This window comes from Anabrus simplex, chromosome 2, assembly GCF_040414725.1.
Source record: "Anabrus simplex isolate iqAnaSimp1 chromosome 2, ASM4041472v1, whole genome shotgun sequence".
Classification (NCBI taxonomy): Eukaryota; Metazoa; Arthropoda; class Insecta; order Orthoptera; family Tettigoniidae; genus Anabrus; species Anabrus simplex.
Window position 1 is genome coordinate 199,144,902 of NC_090266.1, and position 26,926 is coordinate 199,171,827.

Genomic DNA, 26,926 nt, shown 5'->3' on the forward strand with positions numbered 1-26,926 from the left:
AGCTTCGGAAGAATACTGTGGCGCCACATAGTGGCATTGAGTAAAAATACACAGCTGGAATAGACCCTGAAGTTCGCCCTTCACGTAGTACCAATTTTACGCGCATAGATGTCACAGCTGATTATCTATGGTGCATCGCCTGAAACTCAACTGTGCCGCCATATGGCGTCACGCCAACTCTGATTTCAAGAACGGTGTGCCGCCATATGGCGTCACGCCATCTCAAATTTGAAGACCACCGTGACGCCATATGGCGGCACATGGCACCCAACGTGTTAAGGAAGTAGGAAATCACGAAGGACATACCTGCCCTGTTCAGACACTAGACGTGGAAGAAAGTGTAATTAACACTGTGGAAGCCGTGTCAGTATCAGACAGTTGGCCCGCCAGTACAGGGTAAGCCAGACGACCGTGTGGAACATTTTCCAGGACAATTGTTACTATCTTATCACTTACAGTGTGTGCAGGGCTTACTAGCGACAGACTTTCCACATGGGGAGCGGTTTTGTCACCAGGCAACCACGATTCCGGGACTTGCAGCATAAATCCTATTCACAGATGAGGCCACCTTTACGCGGTGTGGTATCTTCAACTTTCATAACAGTCAACTGTGGGATTGTATGCAGAACCCCCATGGTTTGGTGCCAGAATGTGTGGGCCGGTATAATTAGCGACGGTGTTTTGGGACCAGTCCTCCTTCCACGTTGCCTAACGGGCCGGAACTATCCGCATTTCTTGCGGGTAACTGCCGCCCCTGCTGGAAGATGTACCATTGAAGATTAGCAGGATTATGTGACTGCTACATGATGGTGCTCCAGCCCACTTCGCAGTAAACGTCCGGAGGTATTTCAGTCGTGTCTCCCTGGTCGATGGATTGGATGAGGTGGTCCAGTTGCATGGCCTGCTTATTCACCAGATCTCAACCCATGCAATTTCTTGTTATGGGGCCATCTCAAAAGTATTGTGTATGCAGAGCCCATTCCAGATGAGGATACACTGGAGCAGCATATTCATCCTGCCTTTGACACTGTTCGGATGCAGCCTCGCCGATGTGAACATGTGAGACAGAACGTGCTATGGCGCATACACGCATGCGTGGAGGCACGTAGAAACCATTTTCAACACATACTGCAACTGTGGGTGCGTGGTACAGCGCGTATTAGACCGCCGTCTTTGTAATAAAGGATAATTGAATAAATGGTCCCTAAGAAACAAACCATGCATATCTGGACATATGTTCATTAGTCTTTTTCTGTTCTGTATTCTCTCCTCGACCAATCCCTAGAATTTGTACATAGTGGAAAAAATCAACCTGTATAGCTATTTGTCTAGATTGGTTAGGTCCAGCTAGTGAAAAAGTGATTGGTCTGGATTGGGTGGATCCAGCTAGTGACAAAGCGATTGGTCTGGATTGGTTGGGTCCGGCTAGTGACAAAGTGATTGGTTTGGATAGGTCCGGTTTGTGACAAAACCATTGGACTGTGACCAAGCAAACGGGGTCTGGGGGCAAGCCCCCAGGCTAGGGCCACAAAGTGGCTTTTTTGTCTCTAGCATTCTGTAGGGCGAGAGCAGCGCATTCTCTGTTGGACAGTGTGAAAAAGATGAATTAACTTATATTTCGGGTCAGTAAGAAAGCAATTGGTCTGGGTTGGTTAGGTCCGGCTAGTGACAAAGCAATTGGTCGGGATTGATTAGGTCCGGCTAGTGATGACAAAGCGATTGTTTCCTTTACATGGTGTTTTTTCTTTGTGCTATTATTCAGCTGGGGTTGGTAACACAATTTAATTATCCGCAATGATGGCAATGACGTCACATTCTACTCACGTTGACCAATAGGAATGCAAGTAGCTACTTCAGCCATAGATGATGGCAAGTGCTGCTCTTTTTGAGGTTATAAAACTAAATGTACATCTGGGAGTGGGATGGTGGGTTCCTAGAGATCGCAATGAACACATCTCTCCTCTAAAAGGAATTCCAAGTAAGATTTGCAATATTTCCACTTCCTTATGTTACAAACTTTGGGCTGCACGGTGTTAATTTTTTTTTTTTTTTTTTTTTTTCCATTTATTTACCATCAAAAGATGGAAGTGAAGTTGGCACAATTCCTTTTAATTGTTTACACCACAATGCAATGGGCAACAACATTAAATAAAATTTCTATATTCCAGACAGATCGTCAGCATAAAGTACCCCAGTCCTGGATCAACATCAGAACTGGGAACACATTTTCAGACCTTCTTGTCTGTTATTCATAGAGCTACAATCCTTATGACTACATCAACTGAACTAGTTTGTGGAGTTCACACAACTGTAGGTACTCTGACAGCTGTTTCCCCACGATAATCATTCCACTGGAACCATTCCAGACACTTTAAAACGTCACACAATCAATCTCAATTATCCTCACCGGACATTTAAAAACACAGAACGTCAGAGTGATAACGAAAGATAGCAATAATGTTATGACTAAGGTAAAACTACATTCCAGCTGCAGGAATAAAACTAAACTGTCTTTCGAATATGACACACATGTCGATCCTCAACTTTCCCTTTCTTACCTCTGAGATAGTCAGATAATTTTCAGCAGTAACCAGGCTGGCAGGAATACCGAATTTTCCATCAGAGTTGTCATCACCCGACACACAGCCAGAAGTAGACGAAGACGGAGTAGATGCAAATGTTTGGTTAGTTACGGAGCATTCTTCGAGGTTATTATCACCATCCAAAAGTTTGTTCTCCATCTCTCATATACAAACTAAAACTGTTCTAAATGATCTAATTATCACACCAGCCAACTCACTTGACATTCATATTCGCCCTATTAGTTCAGATCATGGCTGCAAAACTGCAAATCCCTCACACAAAGCCGTTCAACAGTTCATATCCAGAAACAGATACCTATACGCAACCCAAAACGTCAACACGCATGTCAATAAAACAGCATCTGTACGTCTTGTCTCAAAGAGAATATTATTATTTACAGAATAGCGCATAAATGTGCAAAGTTTATTCCTTGCTGTAGTCCATCAGTGACTTTACTCTTCTTCTTGATATATGGTTGGGCTCGGTTTTTAACTAACTAAAACCCAGTTCCGATACTTTTTGAATGAAACACTTCACAACACTCGTAGCCACTTATTTATGTTGAATAATAAACACTTTGTGGGAGCCTCCGTGGCTCAGACGGCAGCGCGTCGGCCTCTCACCGCTGGATACCGTAGTTCAAATCCTGGTCGTTCCATGTGAGACTCGTGCTGGACAAAGCGGAGACGGGGCAGGATTTTCTTCGGGTACTCCGGTTTTCCCTGTCATCTTTCATTCCAGCAATACTCTCCATTCTCATTTCATAGCATCTATCAGTCAAAAATCACTTTGGTTGTGGCGACCCCATCGTACTATTAAAAAAATGATTTTTCACGAGAGTTTAATCCTGATGTCAACAAATAGGCGGAGCACCTCGGCTTTGCACGTGGACATAGAAGTAGTTGATTGGAGAAGCAACCGTCGCACTCACTCGACTATATGCGAGCTAGAAGAAAATTAGTGCGTCGCATTAATTTAATTTTATCTTAATTTATTACATTTAGATAGTCTGAAAGAGTATAGTACGCGCACCTTTTCTTGAGCCCGAATCTCCATAGTAACGAATGGGAACCAGGGCTCAAGAAAAGGTGCGCGTATACGTAATCAAATTAAAATATGGTTGTCATATATACCGGTATATATCTATATGTTTTTTCAAATAAAACAGTGATTAAATAACGAGATATGAAGGCAGAGGGCGTGGTGTAATGCAGGAAGTCTTCTCATAGTGAGGGAAAGTCCCAAGCTGTACAGTGTGGAGATAAGGTGTTGCATCTTGCAGCAGCTGTCAGTGTCAGTATTCATAGTGAGAGAAATGGAGCAAGAGGTAGGACCATCCCGAAGCACAAAAGAGGAAAACCGCTCAGAAGTGACCATAGGCAGTGCGTTGTGAATGTTTTAAATAAAATAAGTGAACAGAATCCAGGTTTAGCCGTAAAAGAGGTAGAGAAACTAAGTGCAGAGTTGTGTGGTGTGTCTGCTAGTTCGGTTCATAACATGCGGACAGAGTTTAAAAAGACAGGGAAATTAACAAAGCCGGAAAAGGAACGTAAACGACCTCAAAGAGTCGAGAAGTACGACGATATCGTCAAAAGTGGTATTAGAAGGAAAATTCATGAATTATTTTTTCGGAATGAACCACCTACTTTACGCAAAGTATTAGACAGTGTGAATAAAGATAAAACTTTACCCACCTTCACTTTAACTACATTGTACAGACTTTTAAAGGACATATGGTTCCAGTTTGTTAAAAGAGAACGTAAACCTGTGTTAATGTATCGTATTTATTAATGAACATAACAGGCGTTCAGCCCCGAATACATGTTCACAATAATAATAAATAAATAAATACTAACTACTGCTACTGTACACCTTGGCCATGTCATGAAGCCCGTCAGATACCCCGGAAACGTGACCTCAAAAGTTAGGTCACCACGGTAGTCATCCTCCGTCTCTTCATGCCACGTCCCGCTACTCCCCTGTCTAATTCTAAATTCACACTTTCACAATAGAGCATAATACTAACTAACTACTACTACTACTACTATCCGGCCATGTCATCACCCTTGGAGAGAGAAAGGCCACCCTCCCGTCGATGACACGGCCGGCCCTCTCCCTGGGGTCTAACTATGGACCCCCATACTCCTTTGGGCGCGCCGTGGAGTCCATCAGATGCTCCGGAAACGTGCCTTCAAATATAGGTCACCACGGCAGCCATCCTTTTTTCCCCATGGCACGTCCATACTTCTCTCCTAAAAAATACTCAATTCCTAAGCCACACCTACACTATCACGTCAAATAAATAATTAGATGAATAAATAAATAAATACTAAATATAAAATACCCCCTACCCACATATAAAATAATAATAGTGATGTCAATAATAATAATAATAATAATAATAATAATAATAATAATAATAATAATAATAATAAAATAATGGTAATAATCATAATAATAATAGTAATAATAATAATATTAATAATAAACTGGCCAACGGTAGATTCCCTCTATGAACCGTTTGCCTTACCTACAGTAAATAATAAACCTAAAATATCACATATGCGATCCCGGAGCAAGACTATACCTTACTCAGCACATTCCCACACCGCCATTGTTTTTCTGCTTGACCTACTCTGCTTAGGTGTGCTCAGGCCAACCATGCCTATGTTTACCTTACACCTCACCTGTCGCAACTTATTCTTGCTTAACCAAGCTTGATCCACTTAAGGACCGCAAAACCACAATTTGCTTACTCTCACACATACACATAGACCGCTATGCCAACTTCTCTAATTACAATCTAGTTAACAGACATACTTCTACTCTCACCACATTTTAACAATGAATACCCCATCATCACAACATTTCAGCCTCCACAAATAAATACCATAATAATAATAATAATAATAATAATAATAATAATAATAATAATAATAATAATAATAATAATAATAATAATAATAATAATAATAATAATAATAATAATAATAATAATAAACCACTCAGATCACCAAAAAAAAGAAAAAGAAAAAGAAGAAAACAAAATTATCGTATCCCCTGGGCATGTCATAAGGCTCGTTTGGACATTCCGGAAACGTGAAACCCCTAAAGTAGAGCCACCACAGCAGTCATCCTCAGAGCCTCGTGCCATGCCCCTCATTCCGTAGAATTAACACCCCAGAATCAATAGAGTAGAACTACAAAAAAAAGAGAATCATAGTAATAATAATAATGAAAGTAATAATAATAGTAATAATAATAATCTATGTATAAGAGTATTATTCGTAACAGTCATTTACTGTAGCAGTCTCTTACTCAATATTCAAGCATGCCCCTCAAGTGTCCTTATTTCGTTCTGCGCTTTCGTCACTTTATTGTTACTGACCTACACCTAATCAATACTGCAAACAACACCACTCAGCATTTATACCAGACACCAATACAACACTAACATTGCTTTCAATCTTTCAGATTCCACCTCCTATAGTAAAGGAAAATTTATAACAACAATATTCCGTCATTACATTCCAATCCATCATACCACAGCTTTTACCAATCCGCGTTAACTTTGCTTCCTTTCATTTTATTCCGCCATAACACTCCATAATAAAATTTACCTCTCCATCTCCCAAAAATTTCGGCAATGAATAACAAATACCAATCACGCATATACCAACACCTCTCCAACCTCATATTTCTTCCCCCTCACCATACAAACGACCCAAAATTTACAAAATGATAATAAACTCACCTCTCTCCAGCTCCAAAAATTAAATACTCATACCAGACACAAATACAATAATACCACCTCCCAAATCCCACTAAATTAGCCGTAAATAAACCATCTCAATACCAAACCATACATCACCTAATCATAAATACTAAGCCTTCAATACTTCCAACACCACATTTCAGCAATAAATAAACCATCTCAATACACTCATGCCCTTAATTACTTACTTACTCGCTATATTATTGTTTTTGCTTCTTGTTACAATACTCTCATTACTTCTCGCAACTCTCCACATGTCCGTTAAGTTTCTATTTCTCCCTCCGCTAAAACTCTGATTCTGTTCGAAAATCTCACGGGTTAACTCTGGCCTTACTTTTTTACCCTGATCTTGCCTTACTACACCACTACACTCGGCTCTCTCAGCTTCTTGTTGCTTCCTCTCCTTGCCTCCATCACCCATTTGTTCTTTCTCACTTCGCCTCTCTACCAGCACTTCTTCACACCGAACACTGTTATTGGTCACTTTAGTACTTGGCACTTCTCCCTGCCTCTCTTCACACGGTACACTGATACTTCTGGTATTTTGCCTATCATCTCCACTAATCGCTGCACTACTCTCTTTTTCTTCGGCCTGCTTTGACTTCATCCCTACGTCCATCCTCAGCACACTGTTATTTGTATTTCGCCTCATTTGCCTACAGTTTATTGCACTACTCTCCTTTTCCTCATCTTGTTTTAACTTCAATTCTAAATCCATCAATCTATCCACAGACCAGATCCTCTTCCAGCTTCTGTCTGACACCACTAGATTTTGACCTCTAATAGTTGCCTTCAGCCCCTGTTTTACAGCCAGTATCCTGTGTTTTCTGAGTATCCTCTCTTTTTTGATCGCGTCACTTCCCACGTCTCTCTTTATCCATATTTTCTCCCTCTGTACGTTTCCCGCATTTGTTAACACAACATCCGCCATCAACGTTGAAAACAATTGTAACTTTATAGGCCTGTTGCCTCTAGTTCTCCCCACTCTCTGCACATCATCAATATCTACTTCACTAAAGTTTATTTTCATTTTTCCCTGTATTAGATCCACTACTTTATAAGTTGTAAGTACTTTGCCTTCTGTCGACTCCTCAGGCACTCCATAAATAAACAAGCACTTCTTCCTTCTGTATAAAGTATTTGCTTCCACTTCTGATTTCAGCTTGCAATTCTCCTCTTCAAGTCGTCCTACCTTTTCCCTTAATGCTACCACTTCCTCGGTGTTATTTCTCGCCTGTGCAGCCATGTCGTCCGTTTTTCTCTTATCTATACTTCCATTTTTTCAATCTTACTGGTTTGTTCTTCAATCATCTCTTTTATTTGCCCGAAAGGGCAAACTTCTGTCAACACCTCTCTTACAGCTCTTTTGATAGCGTCCATATTTTCCCTTTCCTCATTTCTACTAGATGACGGGCCTGGGTTCAACTCGACCCCCCCAATACATAGTAAAATTATAATCACTGCTGCCGATAACAATAGTTCTCCTTTCCTCTCCATATTCATTTTACACCCACCTGGCTTCTTTTCTTCTTTCTTCATTTTCCTCTGCCATCTTCCTATCGTCACTCTGTACTGTTCTATACCAATCATTGTCGGCCCACTTCTCGGTGACCTTCCAACACTCCACACTCTCGAACTCCACTCCCCTCCCGGGACCCACAGCTCACTGCGACCTCCTTCGTCCGTGGCTTAGGCAAGACTGACCTGTGTTAATGGATAGGGAAGATATTGTATTGTGGAGACGGAAGTATTTGCGTGAAATTAGGAGATATCGAGCAGAAGGTCGCAAAATTTATTACTTGGATGAAACGTGGCTTAACGAAGGACACGTAACTTCGAAAGTATGGGTTGATTTCACTGTTAAATCCAAGAAACAGGCCTTTGTTTCAGGACTTTCAACTGGCCTGATGCAGCCGACTGGAAAAGGCAAAAGGCTTATCATTGTTCATGTAGATAGTGACTCTGGTTTTGTGAAAGGTGGAGCTCTCGTGTTTGAATCTAAAACGACACGAGAGTATCATGAAGAAATGACAGGTGACGTTTTTTCAATCGTGGTTTTCGTCTATCCTACTGAACCTCGAACCCGGGAGCGTGATTGTAATAGACAATGCATCTTACCATTCTGTTCAAGAAGAACGAATCCCTACAATGGCAATGCGGAAAGACCAGATCATTGCTTGGCTCGACAGTCACCAAACAGGCTGATATGGTCAAAGCAGAACTCACTGAACGGGTGAGGTCAGTGCGAGACCAGTATGACAAATACATTTGCGACGAAAGAGCACAGAAAGCGGGCCACTGTGTTCCACGATTTCCAACCTACCATTGCACTCTGAATCCCATTGAACAGATATGGAGTCAAGTGAAGGGTTACGTTGTGAGAAACAACACGACCTTCAAGCTACAAGACGTACGAGCTCTTCTTTGCACAGCCCTTGAAAATGTGACAGCAGGTAACTGGAAGGACTGCATTAGAAACGCAAGTAAAGAAGAAGACCAGATGTGGGAGCTAGATGGCCTAACAGATGAAATTGTCGAGAGATTTATCATCACTGATAGCGGCCAGATTAGTAGCTACTCATCAGACAGTGACAGTAATGAGAATGGAGGAGATACATCGTGTGATATGGAAGGAATTGTGCCCCAGTAGGACTACTAAGAAAGGTAAGCATATACAGTATACATGGACTTCTTACTTTGTTAAGACCGCAAATACCTGTGTTTCTTGTCTTTTTGAGTTGTTTCCTTTCGATAGATGTTGTTACAGAATTATCAACAGTTCCGTCTGACATGTCCAATCATGCTATATGCTCTATCATGATAGGAACTCTACAAGATAAGAGATATACATTTCAGTTCGAAAGTTGGTATTCTATTAGGTTACAGTCTACCGGGCGGACATTTCAAACAGCTGTCCTAAGATAAACCTTCCTACGTGTGTAATTTTGTGCTCTAGCCTACGATAGCTTTCTTTAATATTCAGAAATAAATAAATAACGTAGGCCAAAATCTTCAGCAATAGATCTCCCTTCAAACCCCTCCGTTTCGTTTCACACAGCTCAAAAACTGTTCCTCGTCTATTTCAGGTCACATGCGCAGCGCTGTATGTCCGAACACGAGACGTTGACGGGGTGGAGGTCGATACTACACGCTCAGCGAATCACAACTCTTTCTTTGGCTGAGGCGTGGACATGCCTTGTTTACATCAGGATTAAACTCTCGTGAAAAATCATATAATAGCCTATATCTGCTTCATTCATTCCATCCCTGACTCGGGCAATGACTGGAAAACAGGTTGTAGGTTTTCATTTTCAATAAACACTTTGTCTCACAGCTTTTAAAGCTGGTAAAACTGTAAACTTCTTGGTTATTACTATGTAGGGATCGCACCTTAGTATGTGGAAAATCTACATCGCGGTGGGTATAAGGGGAATAGACCTAGGAGTAAGCACGTGCACACAAGGTACTATATCTTCACGCCGAAGTGATCCATCTTGGCGTCTTGCTACTATAACATACCTGACCGGGTCTACAATTGGGAAGGACCTAGAATATAACTAAACTACAAAGGGAGTTAGTATTGAGGAGGGGATAACACAAATCAGATTGTTGTGATGTAGATATTGCTCAATGTGTATGTGAAAGTACCAATAACGTGTGTTATTACGAGCGACGTGTTAACCTAATTCTTACCTACTGAATTTTGATCTTGCTAACAAAAGAACAACGCACCATAATACGTAGGATAGAGCCGACAAGTGACAGTAGCTGTGCGAACAAGGGTCGAATTAGCTGTAGTAGCTGTATATCACACAAAACCGAAACAAATCTTAAATAGGCATAGTAGACAAATGAGAAGTAAGACTTCTTTAAATGACACGACTATTTATGAAAACGTTAACCGGATGGAATGACTTGTAATATGATTTGCGTATCATCTAGAAATCTGTTTAATATGTATATTACCTCGGGTTGTAAACAAGACAATCAACACTTGTTGGAAGCGGTAGTCGTAAACGTATTAGACTAGTAAGTAACCGTGTTCGAGCCTGAATATATAACGGACACTGTAGAATGGGGTGATTTGTATCCGCCTCATTTGAACCACACTGACATACCGGTTGGTTGCCAATGTTGAAACGATATTTATACATGGGCGTAAGCGCATGGTTGAAACGTAGCCTAATAATATTTATTATTATATGACGCCGTGTGTATGTTGTTCCTTTATACCAGTGTTTAATTGGCAGAGAGGGTTGGATTCTGTGATAGAATTTCCCTTTTATACTAGCAGTTTCATTCCAAAACTGCTGCCATGTCGATTTTTTATGTTTCTTTAGTATTGGAATTACATCAGTTACTAGAGTCATAAATGTCATTGTAGGGGTGTGGAGCATTGATGCTTCTTTGCCAGCTTTATCCGCTCTTTCATTACCGAGAATGTTTTTATGCGCCGGAATCCATATAATCGTAATCTGTACACCATCATTATGTAAGTCATATAGTAACTCCTTAACATTATAAACATACCGGATAGGCGTGAATTTAGAGGACTGGATAGATTGTAACGCTGAGAGGGAATCTGTGAAAATATTGGCATTTGGAATTTATTCATTTTTATATATAGTAGTGTTTGCCTTATCGCTATAAGTTCTGCTGTGAATATGGAGAAATATGGGTGAAGTTTATATAGTTCGATGTGTTGTATTCGTTCATAATAAAACGCTGCGCCTATTCCACAGGCATTCTTATATCCATCGGTATAGAAATTATGACCAATATTAGGGTATGATAAACGAAGTTTTTTCCATGTTGATGAAAACATATACATGTTAAACAGTAGTAAAGCAAAACTAGTAAATGTAGCTTTTATAGTATCTGGGTAGTATTGGACTACGTCATACGATACCGTATAATGGGGAGTTTAGTGCTCCTTTGGATATTAGTTTTTAGTGTCGATACGTGTTGGAATACACTTATTTGAGCCGGCGTCCCTTTATCTCTTATATTATACGAATGTATCGTTCATATAGTAGTTAGAGTTTCGGTATAAGAGGATTAGAAACTGTTATTAAACGTCGTAGTAGGTACTTGGATGCAAGGTATTGTCGGCGAATACGGACTGGTGGTTCTCCCGTTTCCACTTGCAAAGCATTCGTCGGTGTATATTGTAATGCCCCAAAGCAAGTACGTAATGCTTAGTGTTGTATAGTATTTAGCTTATTCAGTGTTGAGGGATTAACAATATCAATGATATTTGCGCAATAATCTAATCTTGACCGAATTGTAGCGCAGTACACTGACTTGGCTGTTGTAAAGTCTGCCCCCATGATCGTCTCGTTATAGCTTTGAACAGTTATATATAATGAGCAGCCGTATTTCGGAGATAGTTGATATGTCTAGAAAAATTTAGTTTGTTATCTAGGATGATACCTAGATATTTGTGATGTGTATTTATCGGTATCTCATAGGAAGCCATTGTTAGTGGTTCAGTGTTGTAGATCCGTTTCTGCGTAAAAATGAGTGCTGAACACTTAGATGGAGATAGTGATAAACCATGGGCACTTAGCCAGTTCTGTACTTCAAGCATTACTTTAGTAATAGTATTTCGTGCACTATCAATATCTCTCTCTCTGATGTGTAAATGACTATATCATCCGCATAGAGTAATATACGGGCATGTTGTAGTACAAGTTGTTCGAGGTTTGAGAGATACAAGGCAAATAATATGCCACTAAAAATACCACCCTCTGGAATTCCATCCGTAGCCTGACGTGAAAGAGGTGGAGAATCGGGGTGTTTTATTATGAGCGTTCTATATGTAAGGAAGTTTCGGAGTAGTGTGATGAACGAAATAGGAATGCCTTTGCATGATAATGAGGCCCATAACATATGTAATGAGACGGAGTCAAACGCCCCGCGTATATCCAGATTAATTGCAATTGTGTGTTGTTTGCGTGTTTTATCAAGCAATATGTCAGTTAGTAGGGTATTAATGGCATCAGGCCCGACTCGTTGGCTGAACGGTCAGCGTACTTCCCTTCGGTTCAGGGGGTCCCAGGTTCGATTCCTGGCCAGGTCGGCGATTTTAACCTTAATTGGTTGGGGTGTGTGTGTGTTGTCTTCATCATCATTTCATCGTCATCATGACGCGCAGGTCGCCTACGGGAGTCTAATAGAAAGACCTGCACCTGGCGAGCCGAACCCGTTCTGGGATATCCCGGCACTAAAAAAGCCATACGACATTTCAGTGGCATCATGTGAACTGCGACCTTTAAAATATGCATATTGGTATTTGGGAACTGATTCATGATATTTTAAGTACCATAAAAAACTTTGAAGTATTATTTTTTTAAATGTTTTGCGTATACAAGATGCTAACACTATTCCTGGAATATTCTTTTGATCACTCAACGGTAGACGTGGTTTGCAAATAGGTATTAAGAAAAATTTATTCCAGTCGTCTGGAGGGGTAGAGGTTTGTAGGACTTGGTTGAAGTGATTCACAAGTTCTTGTAAGGCCTCATTGGGGAGGGCTTTTATCATCGTGTAATTAATGTAATCCGGACCAGGTGTGGATGTTGTACATTTTTGTAACGTAGCTGTGAGATCACGTAGTGTGATGATCCGTAGCAATACCGAAGATGATCGTGAGGAATCGTTTTATTCAGGGAAACCTGTGGGACTACCGTATTCGGAGTTAATGAGTAATTTGTGTGGAGACACGCGTCACAGCTCTGACCGCGTTCCACAAACTTGCTCCTGATATATATTTATTGAAAGAATTGATAAATGTTTGCCAAGCTTTGCGTCTTTTTTGGTGGAATATGCGGTGTAGTGTAGCAGTATGGTGTTTCAGCCGAATATAATTCGTTGAGGTTAATGTTTTCCGATAGATTTTTAAAAGGCGTTTCCGTTCAAGAATTAAGTGGTGACATTCATTATCCCACCATCTGAGGCCACCAATATTGTGGGACAGGGCGTTAGATATTGGTTTAAATGGGCGATAACATTCCAGATATTGATACATCATTTGATAGAGAGTATTATAATTAAACTCATCGGCAGTGTGTGTGTCTCAATCTGTTTAAGTATAAATATCTTGAACGCCTCAGGATCAAACTTATGTAAGGAGCGTGTTGTACTCGTTACTTTATGGGACCGTGGGGGTTGCACTATTGATCCGGAACCATGAGTGGTAAATATTGGAAAGTGATCACTGCTATGGGTATCACTTAATGTACGCCAGGTAGTTGTGGATGCTATATTATACTTGCATAATGAAATATCCACTGCACTGGGAGGTGCTCCAGGGGGGGGGGGGTAGTCTAGTCGGTGACCCATCATCGAAAATGACTAGGTTACTTTGCTCTAGTGCATTCAAGAAGTTAGTTCCCGTAGGTGTATCAACTTGGAAACCCCATTGAGTATGGTGAATATTCATGTCTCCTAAAATAAGTAGCTGACGGGTATCGGCTAATTGTTGAAAAAATTGTTGCCATTGCATATATGATATATAGTGATCAGGTGGGCAATGTATATTTATGACATATATATTGTTAGATATTATACCAAGTACATATGTATTAGGTATTTGGTATTGGGGATGAAATAGCTGATATGTGAATGATTGATGGATGAAAAACGCTACTCCATCATACCCCTAGTCGTCTTTGCGTTCAATTTGGAAAGAAGGTATAGAAAGAACATTATCGGGCGCAAGCCAAGTTTCTTGTGGGACTACTATAGCCGGTGTTGTTTCTTTTATCAAGATTCGCAATTCATTATATTTATTGCGAATACTTCTAGCATTCCACTGAATTATTTTCATTGTCTTCATTAAATAGGAACTGGAGGCTGTCGCAGAATTGTCCAATCATGTTAAAATATTAGGTTGATCCTTAAGTAAGGGTGGTAGTAGCAACATGAGCATATGTATACAATGTCGGACTTGGTCCTTTTGCGTATAACGTTGAGTGGGCAAAACAGCTGGGTTTACCGCTTGTTGTGGTAAGTGTTGTTTCGACGTAGATGGGAGCGGCTGAGGTTGTGAAGGGGAGTTTTGCTGAGACTGCATTTGTACGTGTCGAGGAAGTTGATAGTGTTGCAGAATTTGCATATGTCCCATTCGATAATAACCTGGAGTTGGTTTGGGTGGCAAATCTTGAACAATAACCTGTGTAAATTTCCACTTACGCGGAGCTTCAACAATAGTTGCAGACGCATGAGTATGTAAGGGGGGGGGAGGAATTTTGAAGAGTATCTTGTGGAGCTATTGGCTGTGGATATAGACGAGAAGCAGCCTCAGAAAAGGATACATTCTCTAGGCACATTAATTTTTTTATGTCGACTTGGCGTTTACGTACATCACGTTCAGTAGAACCCGTTACATGTTGTTTATTACAGTGCAAACATTGTATTACATTAGATAGACAATCAGCTGTCGCGTGATTTAATGCACAATTCCTGCATCTAAAGGTGGAAGATTGGCAATTTCTCAGAGTGTGGACATATCTTAGGCATTTCGCACAAATAATTGGATAAAAATGAAATGGAGTAACTTCTAACACTACTTGAGAAATAGAGACATATTTGGGTAGATGTTTCGCACAAAAACAACTTTGACTGAACCAGTCGGCACATATATTACCTTCCCCTCTTCTATAGTCTTACGATTTAGCCTTTGTACAGAATGTGCCTTTATATCACTTTTAATTAGGGCTAGTATGTCAGCTTCTGTAAGATTTTTCTCAACCCCTCTAATTATACCAATCCGAAATAAGTTTGAATGCGGTATGAATGCCTGTAAATTGTGTGAGGCAAGAAAATTACTCTGTAAAAATGAGTTAGCATGCAGAGCAGATTGAAATGTGATCTGAATCCTGTTTCTCCCTTTTGGCTGAATAGAGTGAACATGAAAATTACTTTCATGTAGAAGTCTGCCGAGTGCCATTGGATGTAAGTTGCCAATGTTATTCGTGTTTTTAGCGGACGCAAATGCAATATATGTACCTTGGTGGTTAGTTGGGTAGCTATAGGAGGCACACATATTGTTACTGGTTTTAGTAGATGAATTATTAGCTTTATTTGGTGTAGGATTATCAGCCGCAGAGTTATACTTATAGTTATTTGATGAATTTTGATTCGTCTTTACTTCTTACTTCATATTATCCCACACTGTACACTTTATCAATCTTCAAGCACTAAGTAGAAAAATCGAGAACCGACCCGATACTACACACCCGCACGCGCTATACAACCGCACCACTCAACTGTGTGAACGAGACTGGACTCAAGACCTCTGGACATTACTCTTTTTGCACAATTGCTGAAATGATATCTTTCACCACGGCCGACTGGATCCCTCGCTGCACTCCTTATACCGGCCTTGACAATCGCATGTGAAGCCCAGCATAAGGTTGTAATTGGAAAGTTTCACCACAATGCCGCTGGAGTGCTGGCCTCCTACTAACTGACAACTGTGTACCGCAAATTGCCGCATTTCCAGTTTTATTTATATGTTCTGTTGTCGTAAATGTTGGCAATGTGTTCGCAATAAGGTGCTTGTTGGCTTGATATTGAGAGCTGATAGTTATGCGCTAGTGAGTTTATTTGTTATTGTGTAGTGTGGTGATAATATTTTTTAAACTGTGATGAAAAATCTTGGAATTTGTGACATTATTGTGCGCCTCTTTGTACTTCGAGAAGCAAAATTTTCTGCAAACAAGAACACATGTAATGAGTGGCTCAAATTGATTTCTCGCTGTAACTTCGTCCTAAACAAGAAATGTAATTGACGCGCTAATTCGTTTCTTAATGGTGTAGTGATTTGCTTTTCTATAATTGCGTTTGTAAATATTCGAATATTTATTGCTGTGTGCCTTTTTGTTTTTCGAACAGGAAAAAAAGAGCAAAGGGACACTATCATTCCATGAATTCTCTATAGAATAGGACAAAACAACGGAGTGGCTCAAAGCAAATAGCACTTTCATCTTAATTTTCCGTTCTTCTTTCGGGTATTTATCATCTTCCTTCCTTCCTTCCTTCCTTCCTTCCTTCCTTCCTTCCTTCCTTCCTTCCTTCTTTCCTTCCTTCCTTCCTTTCTTCCTTTCTTTCTTTCATAATCTGTTTACCCCTCCAGGGTTGGCTTTTCCCTGGGACTCAGCGAGGGATCCCACCTCTAGCACCTCAAGGTTTTTTGCAAACTGCTTTAAGTCGCACCGACACAGATAGGTTTTATGGCGACGATGGGATAGGAAAGGGCTAGGAGTGGGAAGGAAGCGATCGTGGCCTTCATTAAGGTACAGCCCCATATTTGCCTGGTGCGAAAAAGGGAAACCACGAAAAACCATTTTCAGGGCTGCCGAAAATGGGGTTCGAACCCACTACCTCCCACATGCAAGCTCACAGCTGTACGCCCATAACCGCACGGCCAACTCGCCCGGTCACCCCATGGGTAGTGTTCTGCAGCGTGAGACTTCGGGTCGGAGGATAAAATAGGGAAGGATGACCAATACCTCGCCCAGGCGGCCGTAGCGGCTATGCTGAACAGGGGCCATGTGTTGGGGATGGGAATATTGTAAGGGATAGACAAGGAAGAGGAAAGGAAGCGGCCGTGGCCTTAAGTTAGGTACCATCCCTGCATTTGCCTGGAGAAGTGGGAAAATGTGGAAAACCTCTTTGAGGATGCCTGAGGTGGGAATCGATCTCCTCTCTACTCATTTGACCTCCCAAGGCTGAGTGGACCCAGTTCCAGCCCTCGTACCACTGTTGAAATTTCGTGGCAGGACCAGGAATCGAACTCGGACCTCCGGGGGTGGCAGCCAATCACGCTAATAGGGTATTTTCCACCCCTTAATATTCCTTCATTGAATAAACCTATATGCGGAGTGGTATTTGCCATATGACAGCAACACAACAGATATTTGTCCAAGATAATCTGAACTTTAACATTTAAACACTGACAAGTAACAACCATTACCGTTATGATGGTAAGGCCAACGTACGAAGTGTTGTTATCCGGGCAATGAACAGTTTACAATGTATTTACTAAAATACTTTTCTCTCACTGAATAGGTCTTGCTTGTGATGATGCTTGTCGTTTAAAGGGGCCTAACATCGAAGGTCATCGGCCCCCAGATAGGTCTTATGGCGACAGTGGGATGGGAAAGGGCTAAGAGTGGGAAGGAATCGACCGTGGCCTTAACTAAAGTACAGCTTGACGTGAAAATGGGAAACCATGGAAAACCATCTTCAGGGCTGCCGACAGTGGGGTTCGAACCCAGTATCTCCCGGATGCAAGCTCACAGTTGTCCGTCCCTAACCGCAATGCCAACTCGCCCGGTGTTTAAAATTCTAGTGTAAGGTATGAATGAAATGTAATCTGAAACTATATATATAAATTAAAATTTAAACATGCTTGAGTCAATATATGTTATCCATACAAGGAATATAGAAAAAAGGAAGACTTTTATGTTTTGTCCAGTCCCTTACCTGAAAGTAGCACATGAAGAATTTTAAAATTCTAATTGAGCAATGACTCTTAGTCTCAAGATTAACATCAGAAGACGAAAGTGTTGTGGTAATTTCTACTATGTATCTAAATGCCATGATAATAAAAGCGATCACTATTATTCCTCACAGTTAACGAACGTCAGTGGAACAACGCCATCTCTCCGCAGTTCTATTTCACGACGTTAATTTGGTACATATCAATGAAAGTAGCCTTAAGGATTAATCATTCTAACAGCATTAGTCAATGTAACATACTCCTTTATTCCCTAAATTAAGATAAATCGGTAATCAGTATCAATATCAGAACGTCAGCTGGACTACTCCATCTTTCCGCAGTTTCATTTCACATTATTTTTGGCAAATATCAACGAAAGTAACCTTTAGGATTAATCATTTTAACAGTATTAACCTATTTAACATTCTCCATAACTCCAAATTACGATAAATCGGCAATCAAAGTCAATATATTTTCCATAAAAAAGTATGCATTTCTACCGCAAATAGATAGGCCGCCAGCGCCACGTATCAAGCTGTGTAACTACTGTAATTACAGTGCGTGGACGCGATTGTCAAGGCCGATAAGGAGCTAGCTAGAGCGACGTATCAAGTCGGCCGTGCTTTCACACTGTTTACCGTACAGGATATACATACAGTCTGTTGAGGGCTCATGGAAAACTTTTCGTGAGCATAATTTATGATGAAGGCCGTGAATTGCCAGAGAATACGTACTTCTTCTCCTTCGTATGTGTTATTGGGCGCTGCGTGAGGATGCTGCACACGGCAATTAATACAGTCACCCAACTTTCTTACAGCTATGTTACTTTTAGTCACCTAGGTCCTCATTATGACAATATTTATATATATATTAATTAACGAGTTCACACATGTAACACCTCCTAGCTTTTTTATTTCATATAGTAGTTTTTTTACATTAAAATGATCCGCTCAAGCTTACACGTCTAATAATGTAATCGTATGCCATCTCTCCACTGACAGCTCGGAACATAACTTATATTTCTGAATATATTTCGAGGCTCGTGAAATAATACAGTTTCCGTGTTCCGATGTACAGTAAAAGAGACAAAAATGTCGGTCGGTCACTTGCTTTCTTGGCTTACGCTGCGTGAACCATCAACGATAGACCCCAAGTGTAAGTGTACGAATTGTAGAGCATAGAAACCTCTACAAAAAAGTCCGCGATGGTATATACCTATTTCCAACCGTTTGCCCTCTAGAAGCGATTTAATGCTATACTCAGCGGTAAAAAATATAACTCCTTAATATTAAATAAATATTTCGATGTGTTGTTGTTTGAGACATCAGTCCATAGGCTGGTTTGATGCAGCTCTCCATGCCACTCTATCCTGCGCTAAACTTTTCATTTCTACGTAATTATTGCATCCTACATCTGCTCTAATCTGCTTGTCATATTCATACCTTGGTCTACCCCTACCGTTCTTACCACCTACACTTCCTTCAAAAACTAACTGAACAAGTCCTGGGTGTCTCAAGATGTGTCCTATCATTCTATATCTTTTTTCGTCAAATTTAGCCAAATCGATCTCCTCTCACCAATTCGATTCAGTATCTCTTCATTCGTGATTCGATCTATCCGTTTCACCTTCAGCATTCTTCTGTAACACCATATTTCAAAAGCTTCTATTCTCTTTCTTTCTGAGCTAGTTATCGTCCATGTTTCACTTCCATACAATGCCACGCTCCACACGAAAGTCTTCAAAAACATCTTTCTAATTCCGACATCAATGTTTGAAGTCAACAAATTTCTTTTCTTAAGAAAGCTCTTCCTTGCTTGTGCTAGTCTGCATTTTATGTCCTCCTTACTTCTGCCATCGTTAGTTATTTTACTACCCAAGTAACAATATTCATCTACTTCCTTTAAGACTTCATTTCCTAATCTAATATTTCCTACATCACCTGCCTTCGTTCGACTGCACTCCATTACTTTTGTTTTGGACTTATTTATTTTCATCTTGTACTCCTTACCCAAGACTTCACCCATACCATTCAGCAACTTCTCGAGATCTTCTGCAGTCTCAGATAAAATAACAATATCATCGGCAAATCTCAAGGTTTTGATTTCCTCTCCTTGGACTGTGATTACATTTCCAAATTTCCCTTTGATTTCCTTTACTGCCTGTTCTATGTAAACATTGAAAAGGAGAGGAGAAGAACTGCAGCCTTGCCTCACTCCTTTCTGGATTGCTGCTTCTTTTTCAAAGCCCTCGATTCTTATCACTGCAGACTGATTTTATACAGATTGTAGATAATTCTTCGTTCTCGGTATCTGATCCCTGTCATCTTCAGAATCATAAATAGCTTGGTCAAATCAACATTATCGAATGCCTTTTCTAGATCTACGAATACCATGTACGTGGGCTTGTCCTTCTTGATTCGATCCTCTAAGATCAGACGTAAAGTCAGTATTGCTTCACGTGTGCCTACATTTCTTCTGAAGCCAAATTGATCTTCTCCCAACTCAGCTTCTACTTGTTTTTCCATTCTTCTGTAAATGATACGTGTTAAAATTTTGCAGGCATGAGATACTAAACTAATGGTGTGGTAGTTTCACACCTGTCAGCACCGGCTTTTTTGGGAATAGGTATAAAAACATTCTTCCGAAAATCGGATGGTACTTCTCCTGTCTCATACATCTTGCACACTAAATGAAATAACCTTGCCATGCTGGTTTCTTCTAAGGCAGTCATTAATTCAGAGGGAATGTCATCAATTCCAGGTGCCTTGTTCCTATTGAGGTCACTCACAGCTCTGTCAAACTCTGACCTCAAAATTGGGTCTCCCATTTCATCAGCATCAACAGCCTCTTCATGTTCCAGAACCAAATTATCTACATCTTTACCTTGATACAACTGTTGGATATGCTCCTGCCATCTTTCTGCTCTGTCTTCTTTCCCTAGAAGTGGCTTTCCATCTGAGCTCTTAATATTCATACACCTAGATTTCCTTTCTCCAAAGGTTTCCTTGATTTTCCTGTATGCAGCATCTACCTTACCCAGGACCATACAGCCTTCGACATCCTTGCACTTCTCCTTCAGCCATTCTTCCTTAGCTACCTTGCACTTTCTATCCACTTCATTCTTTAATCGCCTGTATTCTTTTCTGCCCTCTTCATTTCTAGCATTCTTGTATTTTCGTCGTTCATCAATCAGGTCTAGTATCTCCTGAGTTATCCACTGATTCTTAGTTGATCTTTCCTTCCTTCCTAATATTTCTTCAGCAGCCCTACTGACTTCATTCTTCATGACTCTCCACTCTTCCTCTATAGTGTCTCCTTCAGCCTTTTCATTTAGTCCTTGTGCAACATGTTCCTTGAAACAATCCCTCACACTCTTTTCTTTCAACTTGTCTAGATCCCATCTTTTCATTCTTTCCTTTCTTCAATTTCTTCAACTTCAGATGGCATTTCATGACCAACAAGTTATGGTCAGAGTCCACGTCTGCTCCTGGGAAAGTTTTGCAATCCAACACCTGGTTTCTGAATCTCTGCCTAATCATAATGAAGTCTATTTGATACCTTCCGGTGTCTCTAGGTTTCGTCCACGTATACAGCCGTCGTTTGTGGTGTTTGAACCAAGTATTGACAAGGACTAAATTATGATCAGTGCAGAATTCAACCAGCCGACTTCCTCTTTCGTTCCTTTGTCCCAATCCAAATTCTCCTACTGTATTACCTTCTCTTCCTTGGCCTACCGCTGTATTCCAGTCTCCCATCACAATTAGATTCTCGTCACCTTTTACATATTGTATTAAATCTTCTATCTCCTCATATATTCTTTCGATTTCTTCATCATTCGCTGAACTAGTAGGCATATAGACCTGCACTATTGTGGTGGGCATTGGTTTGGTGTATATCTTGACGACAATAATTCTTTCACTATGATGGTCGTAGTAGCTTACCCGCTGCCCTATTTTCTTATTCATTATTAAACCAACTCCTGCATTTCCCCTGTTTGATTTTTTGTTGATAATTCGGTAGTCTCCTGACCAAAAATCTTGTTCTTCCTGCCAACGTACTTCACTTATACCAACTACATCTAACTTTAACCTATCCATCTCCCTTTTCAGGTTCTCTAACCTACCACAACGATTCAAACTTCTATCATTCCACGCTCCGACTCGCAGAATGTCAGTATCCATCTTCCTGATGATCGCCCCCTCTCGTGTAGTCCCCTCCCGGAGATCCGAATGGGGGACTAGTTTACCTCCGGAATATTTTACCCGGGAGGAAGCCATCATCAGTACATCATTCATACAGAGAGAGCTGCATGTCCTCGGGAGTTAGTTACGGCTGTAGTTTCCCGTTGCTTTCAGCCGTGTAGCAGTATCAACACAGCTAAGTCATGTTGAGTATTATTACAAGGCCGTATCAGTCAATCATCTAGACTGCCGCCCTTGCAACTATCGAAAGGCTGCTACCCCCTTTCGATGAACCATTCGTTAGTCTGGTCTCTCAACAGATACCCATCCGATATGGTTGCACCTGCGGCTCGGATATGTGCATCATTGGGACACGCAAGCCTCCCCACCGCGGCAAGGTCACATGGTTCGCAGAGGAGGAATATTTCGATATTATCCTCGAATTCCTCATCGAAATAAATTGTTTGACCTCCTCCAGTATTTTATAAGGATTACAATAACCTTGTCAGGACATTATTTGCATGAATGTTTCAGAAGTTATGGCTATTTTAGACTGTGGTGGTAATACGTGTCAGCAGGACGGGCGAGTGACCTTTTTTAAACTTTATTTTTGTTACTATTATTGGAATCACATTTTCCGTTCATTTTTCTAAATTATCTTGGCTGATAAACGATGTATAACCTACGTACAAGTCCATCAATCATAGGCTACGGATGTAAACAAAGATGAGAATTGAATCATTGCGCATGCAACTTCGGAGATGTTCAGCTTAGTAAAGCTGCACATACTCCCCCTACTGTGAAACTCGTACTGTTTAAGCCAAAGAGTAAGCCTTGCTTAAGCGGCGTGCGTGGCTTACTAAAGCTTCGGCTTAAACTCAAACTGTGAAACCGGGCCTTAGGCGAGCAGCTCGTCTCCTTACTCCCCAAGTTCTCCAGGCTCAATTTTTGTAAAATTTTCTTAACAATACTCCTTTGCCGAAATCGACCCAGAAAAAAAAGTATTGCTTTCCTTTCGATATTTTCCAGTTCTCTCGTCAAGTGGTCCTGGTTTGGGTCCCATATAATGGAAACATATTCTATTTGGTTTCTTACCAGAGACTTACACGTACCGTCTTTTACATTATTACTACAACTCCTTAATACCCTCATTACCATGTGAAGGGATCTGTAACCTGTCTAAACAACCTCGTTAATACGATTATCCCAATGAAGATCATTCCTTATAATAACACTTCAGTAGTTACACTGATTCTCATGAGATACTATCACCCCATCCGCACACTAATCGAAACTGAGAGGATTTCCCACCTTGGTGAAACTTACAACCTGAATTTTCATCTCGATTACCATTATACCATCGGGCGCTTTCCTTCTAACAATACCGAGCTCGATAGCTGCAGTCGCTTAAGTGCGGCCAGTATCCAGTATTCGGGAGATCGTGGGTTCGAGCCCCACTGTCGGCAGCCCTGAAGATGGTTTTCCGTGGTTTCCCATTTTCACACCAGGCAAATGCTGGGGCTGTACCTTAATTAAGGCCACGGCCGCTTCCTTCCCACTCCTAGCCCCTTCCTGCCTCATCGTCGCCATAAGACCTATCTGTGTCGGCGCGACGTAAAGCAAATAACAAAAAAAAACTTCTAACAATACAATACCATACAATACAATACAATACAATACAGTACAAATCAATCAATCAATCAATCAATCAATCAAACAATCAATCAATCAATCAATCAATCAATCAATCAATCAATCAATCAATCAATCAATCAATCAATCAATCAATCAATCAATCGATCGATCAATCAATCAATCAATCAATCGATAAATAAATAAATAAATCAATCAATCAATCAATCAATCAATCAATCAATCAATCAATCGATGATCTGCATTTAGGTCGGTTGCCCAGGTGGCAGATTTCCTATCAATTGTTTACCTCATATTTACATTTATTTATAATTATTTACTTAGGTTTTTCTTAAATATTTTCAACGAACTTAGAAATTTATCGAACATTTCCCTTGATAATTTATTCCAACCGCTTACTCCTGGTCCAATAAATGAATATTAGGCCCAGTCTGTCATCCTGAAATCCAACTTTTTCATATTATGATCTTTCCTACTTTTAAAAGCTCCATTCAAGCTTATCCTTCTACTTATGTCATTTCACGCCAACTCACCACTGACAGCTCGAAACATACCACATAGTCGAGCATCTCGTTTCCTTACTCCCAAGTCTTCCCAGTCCAAAGTCTGTAACATTTTAGTAACACTACTCCTTTACCGGAAATCACCGAGAGCAAATCGTGCAGTTTTCCTTTGAATTTGTCCTAGTTCTCGTATCAAGTAGCTCTGACGAAGGTCACATACACTGGAGCCATACTTTAAATGCGGTCTTACCAGAAACATATACGCCCTCTCCTTAATCTTTACCACAACCCCTAAGTAATCTGATAACCATGTGAACAGATATCCATCCTTTCTTTACTACCTCGTTAATATGATTACCCCAATGAAGATCATTCCTTACATTAATCCTTATATTAATCCCCATGAGGTACTGCCACCCCATCAATACGATAATTAAGACTGAGAGGTATACTGTCTATGCCCCACTGCAGTCGCTCGCAATCCTGCAAGTAATTTACTACTCTATACATTATAACATCAAACACAACTAGCCTTATCTGTGAGTTCAGTTCTTTACTCATATCATGTATATACTAGAAAACGTAAGGTCCTATGACATTGTCCCGTGTGGCTCCTCCCGCCCGTTGAATACATGAACTACGCTAGACAGACTCGCAGATAAAGAGATGGTTCATTTCCGCCGGTATGCCCATCATTCCCTGGATACTTAAAATGCAATTCTATAACACTTCGTAGGCCATCAAAATATCGTGCACCTGCAATCGACCCTACGCCTACCAATGAATCAGATCGAAATTTCAATAGGGACGATGATTCCAATTATTCTTCTGAACAGGATCAATGTTTTGAACGTAATGTTCAATTATTATGCAATAATGTAGAAAAACTGACCTCACGCCTCAAAAAAGGATGTTGGAACATAAAATATATGAGTGGAATAGTGCTGTAATTAGTGAAAAGAAAAAAATGAAAATGTTGCAACAGAAAGTTAGGTGGAGAGACGACTTGATTGAAAGAAATGAAGAAGTAATTGATGATCCTGTGAACAAGAAACCATTGTTAGAAACTGCAGCTGACATTTTAGAAAAAAATCCGATGTGGTTACAGCCTTGACAAGAGAGCCAATGTGAACGAGAGTGTTCAGAGTTATCCGCTTGATACAGGTGGAAATAACATTGTCATGTTTTTGCCCAGTAAGCATCTAGAAATTCGCATCCACCAATGTGTACGTAAACAAAAAACCTCTATCACTGGGTATACAATAGATTGGCGATATTTAAACATCTGTAAAGTTTGTAGAACTCTCAATTGTCCATTGAGAACCTATTAACACATGTTGCACATAATTATACTGTATACTATTATACAACACAAGCTAAACAAATAGATTTCAAATGCATATTCTAAGTTGCCATGCCCAATTCCCTTCCAGTTGAGGCTGCCTTGATGATCGCAATATGGTGGCGAATTCCCTGTTTACTTCAGTCCCTTTCCTCTCACTGCCAATCTAGCGACACTATGTCTGTGACTATTGCAATACCGGCCAGCAGTACGCATAGGAATGACTAGTGTAACGACTCCCTGTACATTACACGTTAAAAGGCACGGCGTGTAGGTTCCCCGCCTTCTACAGCGCTGCTTTCAATCAAAAGGGAAGTAGGCGCACGTATTTTGGCTACTGGCGGAAGTGTGTAAACATTTTCCTATCTATTTTGGCAGTCGTAAATGCAGGAAATATGTGACACTAACATGTTTTGAACTGAATAGTGGAAGTATTTGAGACGTAGGACGATTATTTGGGCTTATCCTTAAAAATTACTACCGCATGTGACTATGCCTACAACTTGCTATGTCCCGGGTTTCAAGTCGGGTTACGATAAACATTCGAATGAAAAACGACTCTCCTTTCCAGTCCCAAAATCCCACTCTATTCTCCAAAAGGCCAAAACCACTAGTACCCGTACAGCTGAGGAAAAAATTGCCACAAACTTACCTTTGATCAACCACCATTATCCAGTTGGTAAGATGAACCAATAACTCTTTTCAACAATTCGAGGATGAGCATAATTCATCACTTCGGTAGATATAGTATTAAATGAAAGCAAAGTGGCCGGCTGTGGAGCAGGAGTCGGTTCTCTGCAAAACAATTCAGAGCAGGCAAAAGGCAGTCCATGTTCAGCTCTATCCAGTCTATAAGAACATAGTAAATCATCCAACTATCACATTTACCCATCAGATGAGTAGTTAATGATGTTTCCTTATGCAGGGAAAGTTGTTGTGAGAAATCTTAGTGTACTAGGGATATTATTGGGAGAAATATTTTAAGAATGCCTGGATACTTCACATTTAATTCTTGTCCTCATGGACTAGGTTGCTGTACTGAATATGCTCAGGACTTGTTTCTAAAGTTAATTTCCACTGTACAAGATGCCGATTCTATTTTCGAATAAAAGAAGAATCGTTGCCATTGATGCTTTCGCGGCCCGTACTTATAGACATGATATAGGCTTTTGCGCTTATGCCGTGTCAAGGAAATAAGGTAAAATTCTTTACGTTTCGCAGAGAAATTTGCTCTGCGTCATCAGAAGAAAATCTCGACTGTCCACGAGAAACGCTTCCTAAACAATGAGGTTTGAATTTAGATGATGTAATAGAAGTGGAAATGGTATATTCTTTCGTCAACAGATGGATCCCCGGACGTGGTACAGCGCTAGCGTTCGA

The 26,926-nt window shown here is 40.5% G+C and overlaps 1 protein-coding gene across 3 annotated transcripts in view; it reads right to left on the minus strand.

Moving 5' to 3' along the window:
• DEF8 (differentially expressed in FDCP 8 homolog) overlaps positions 1–3,179 on the minus strand; it is a 312,159-nt gene extending 308,980 nt beyond the window's left edge. The window contains exon 1 of one of the 3 annotated variants that reach the window (XR_010859239.2): positions 2,559–3,179. Coding sequence is in view for 2 of the 3 variants with exons in the window: in XM_067140496.2 (XP_066996597.1) it covers positions 2,559–2,741 (183 nt within the window). In the remaining variant the exon portion in view is untranslated. The remainder of the gene's footprint in view (positions 1–2,558) is intronic. The other 2 variants (XM_067140496.2, XM_067140497.2) reach the window with 2 other exon arrangements.
• Between the last annotated feature and the right edge of the window lie 23,747 nt (positions 3,180–26,926).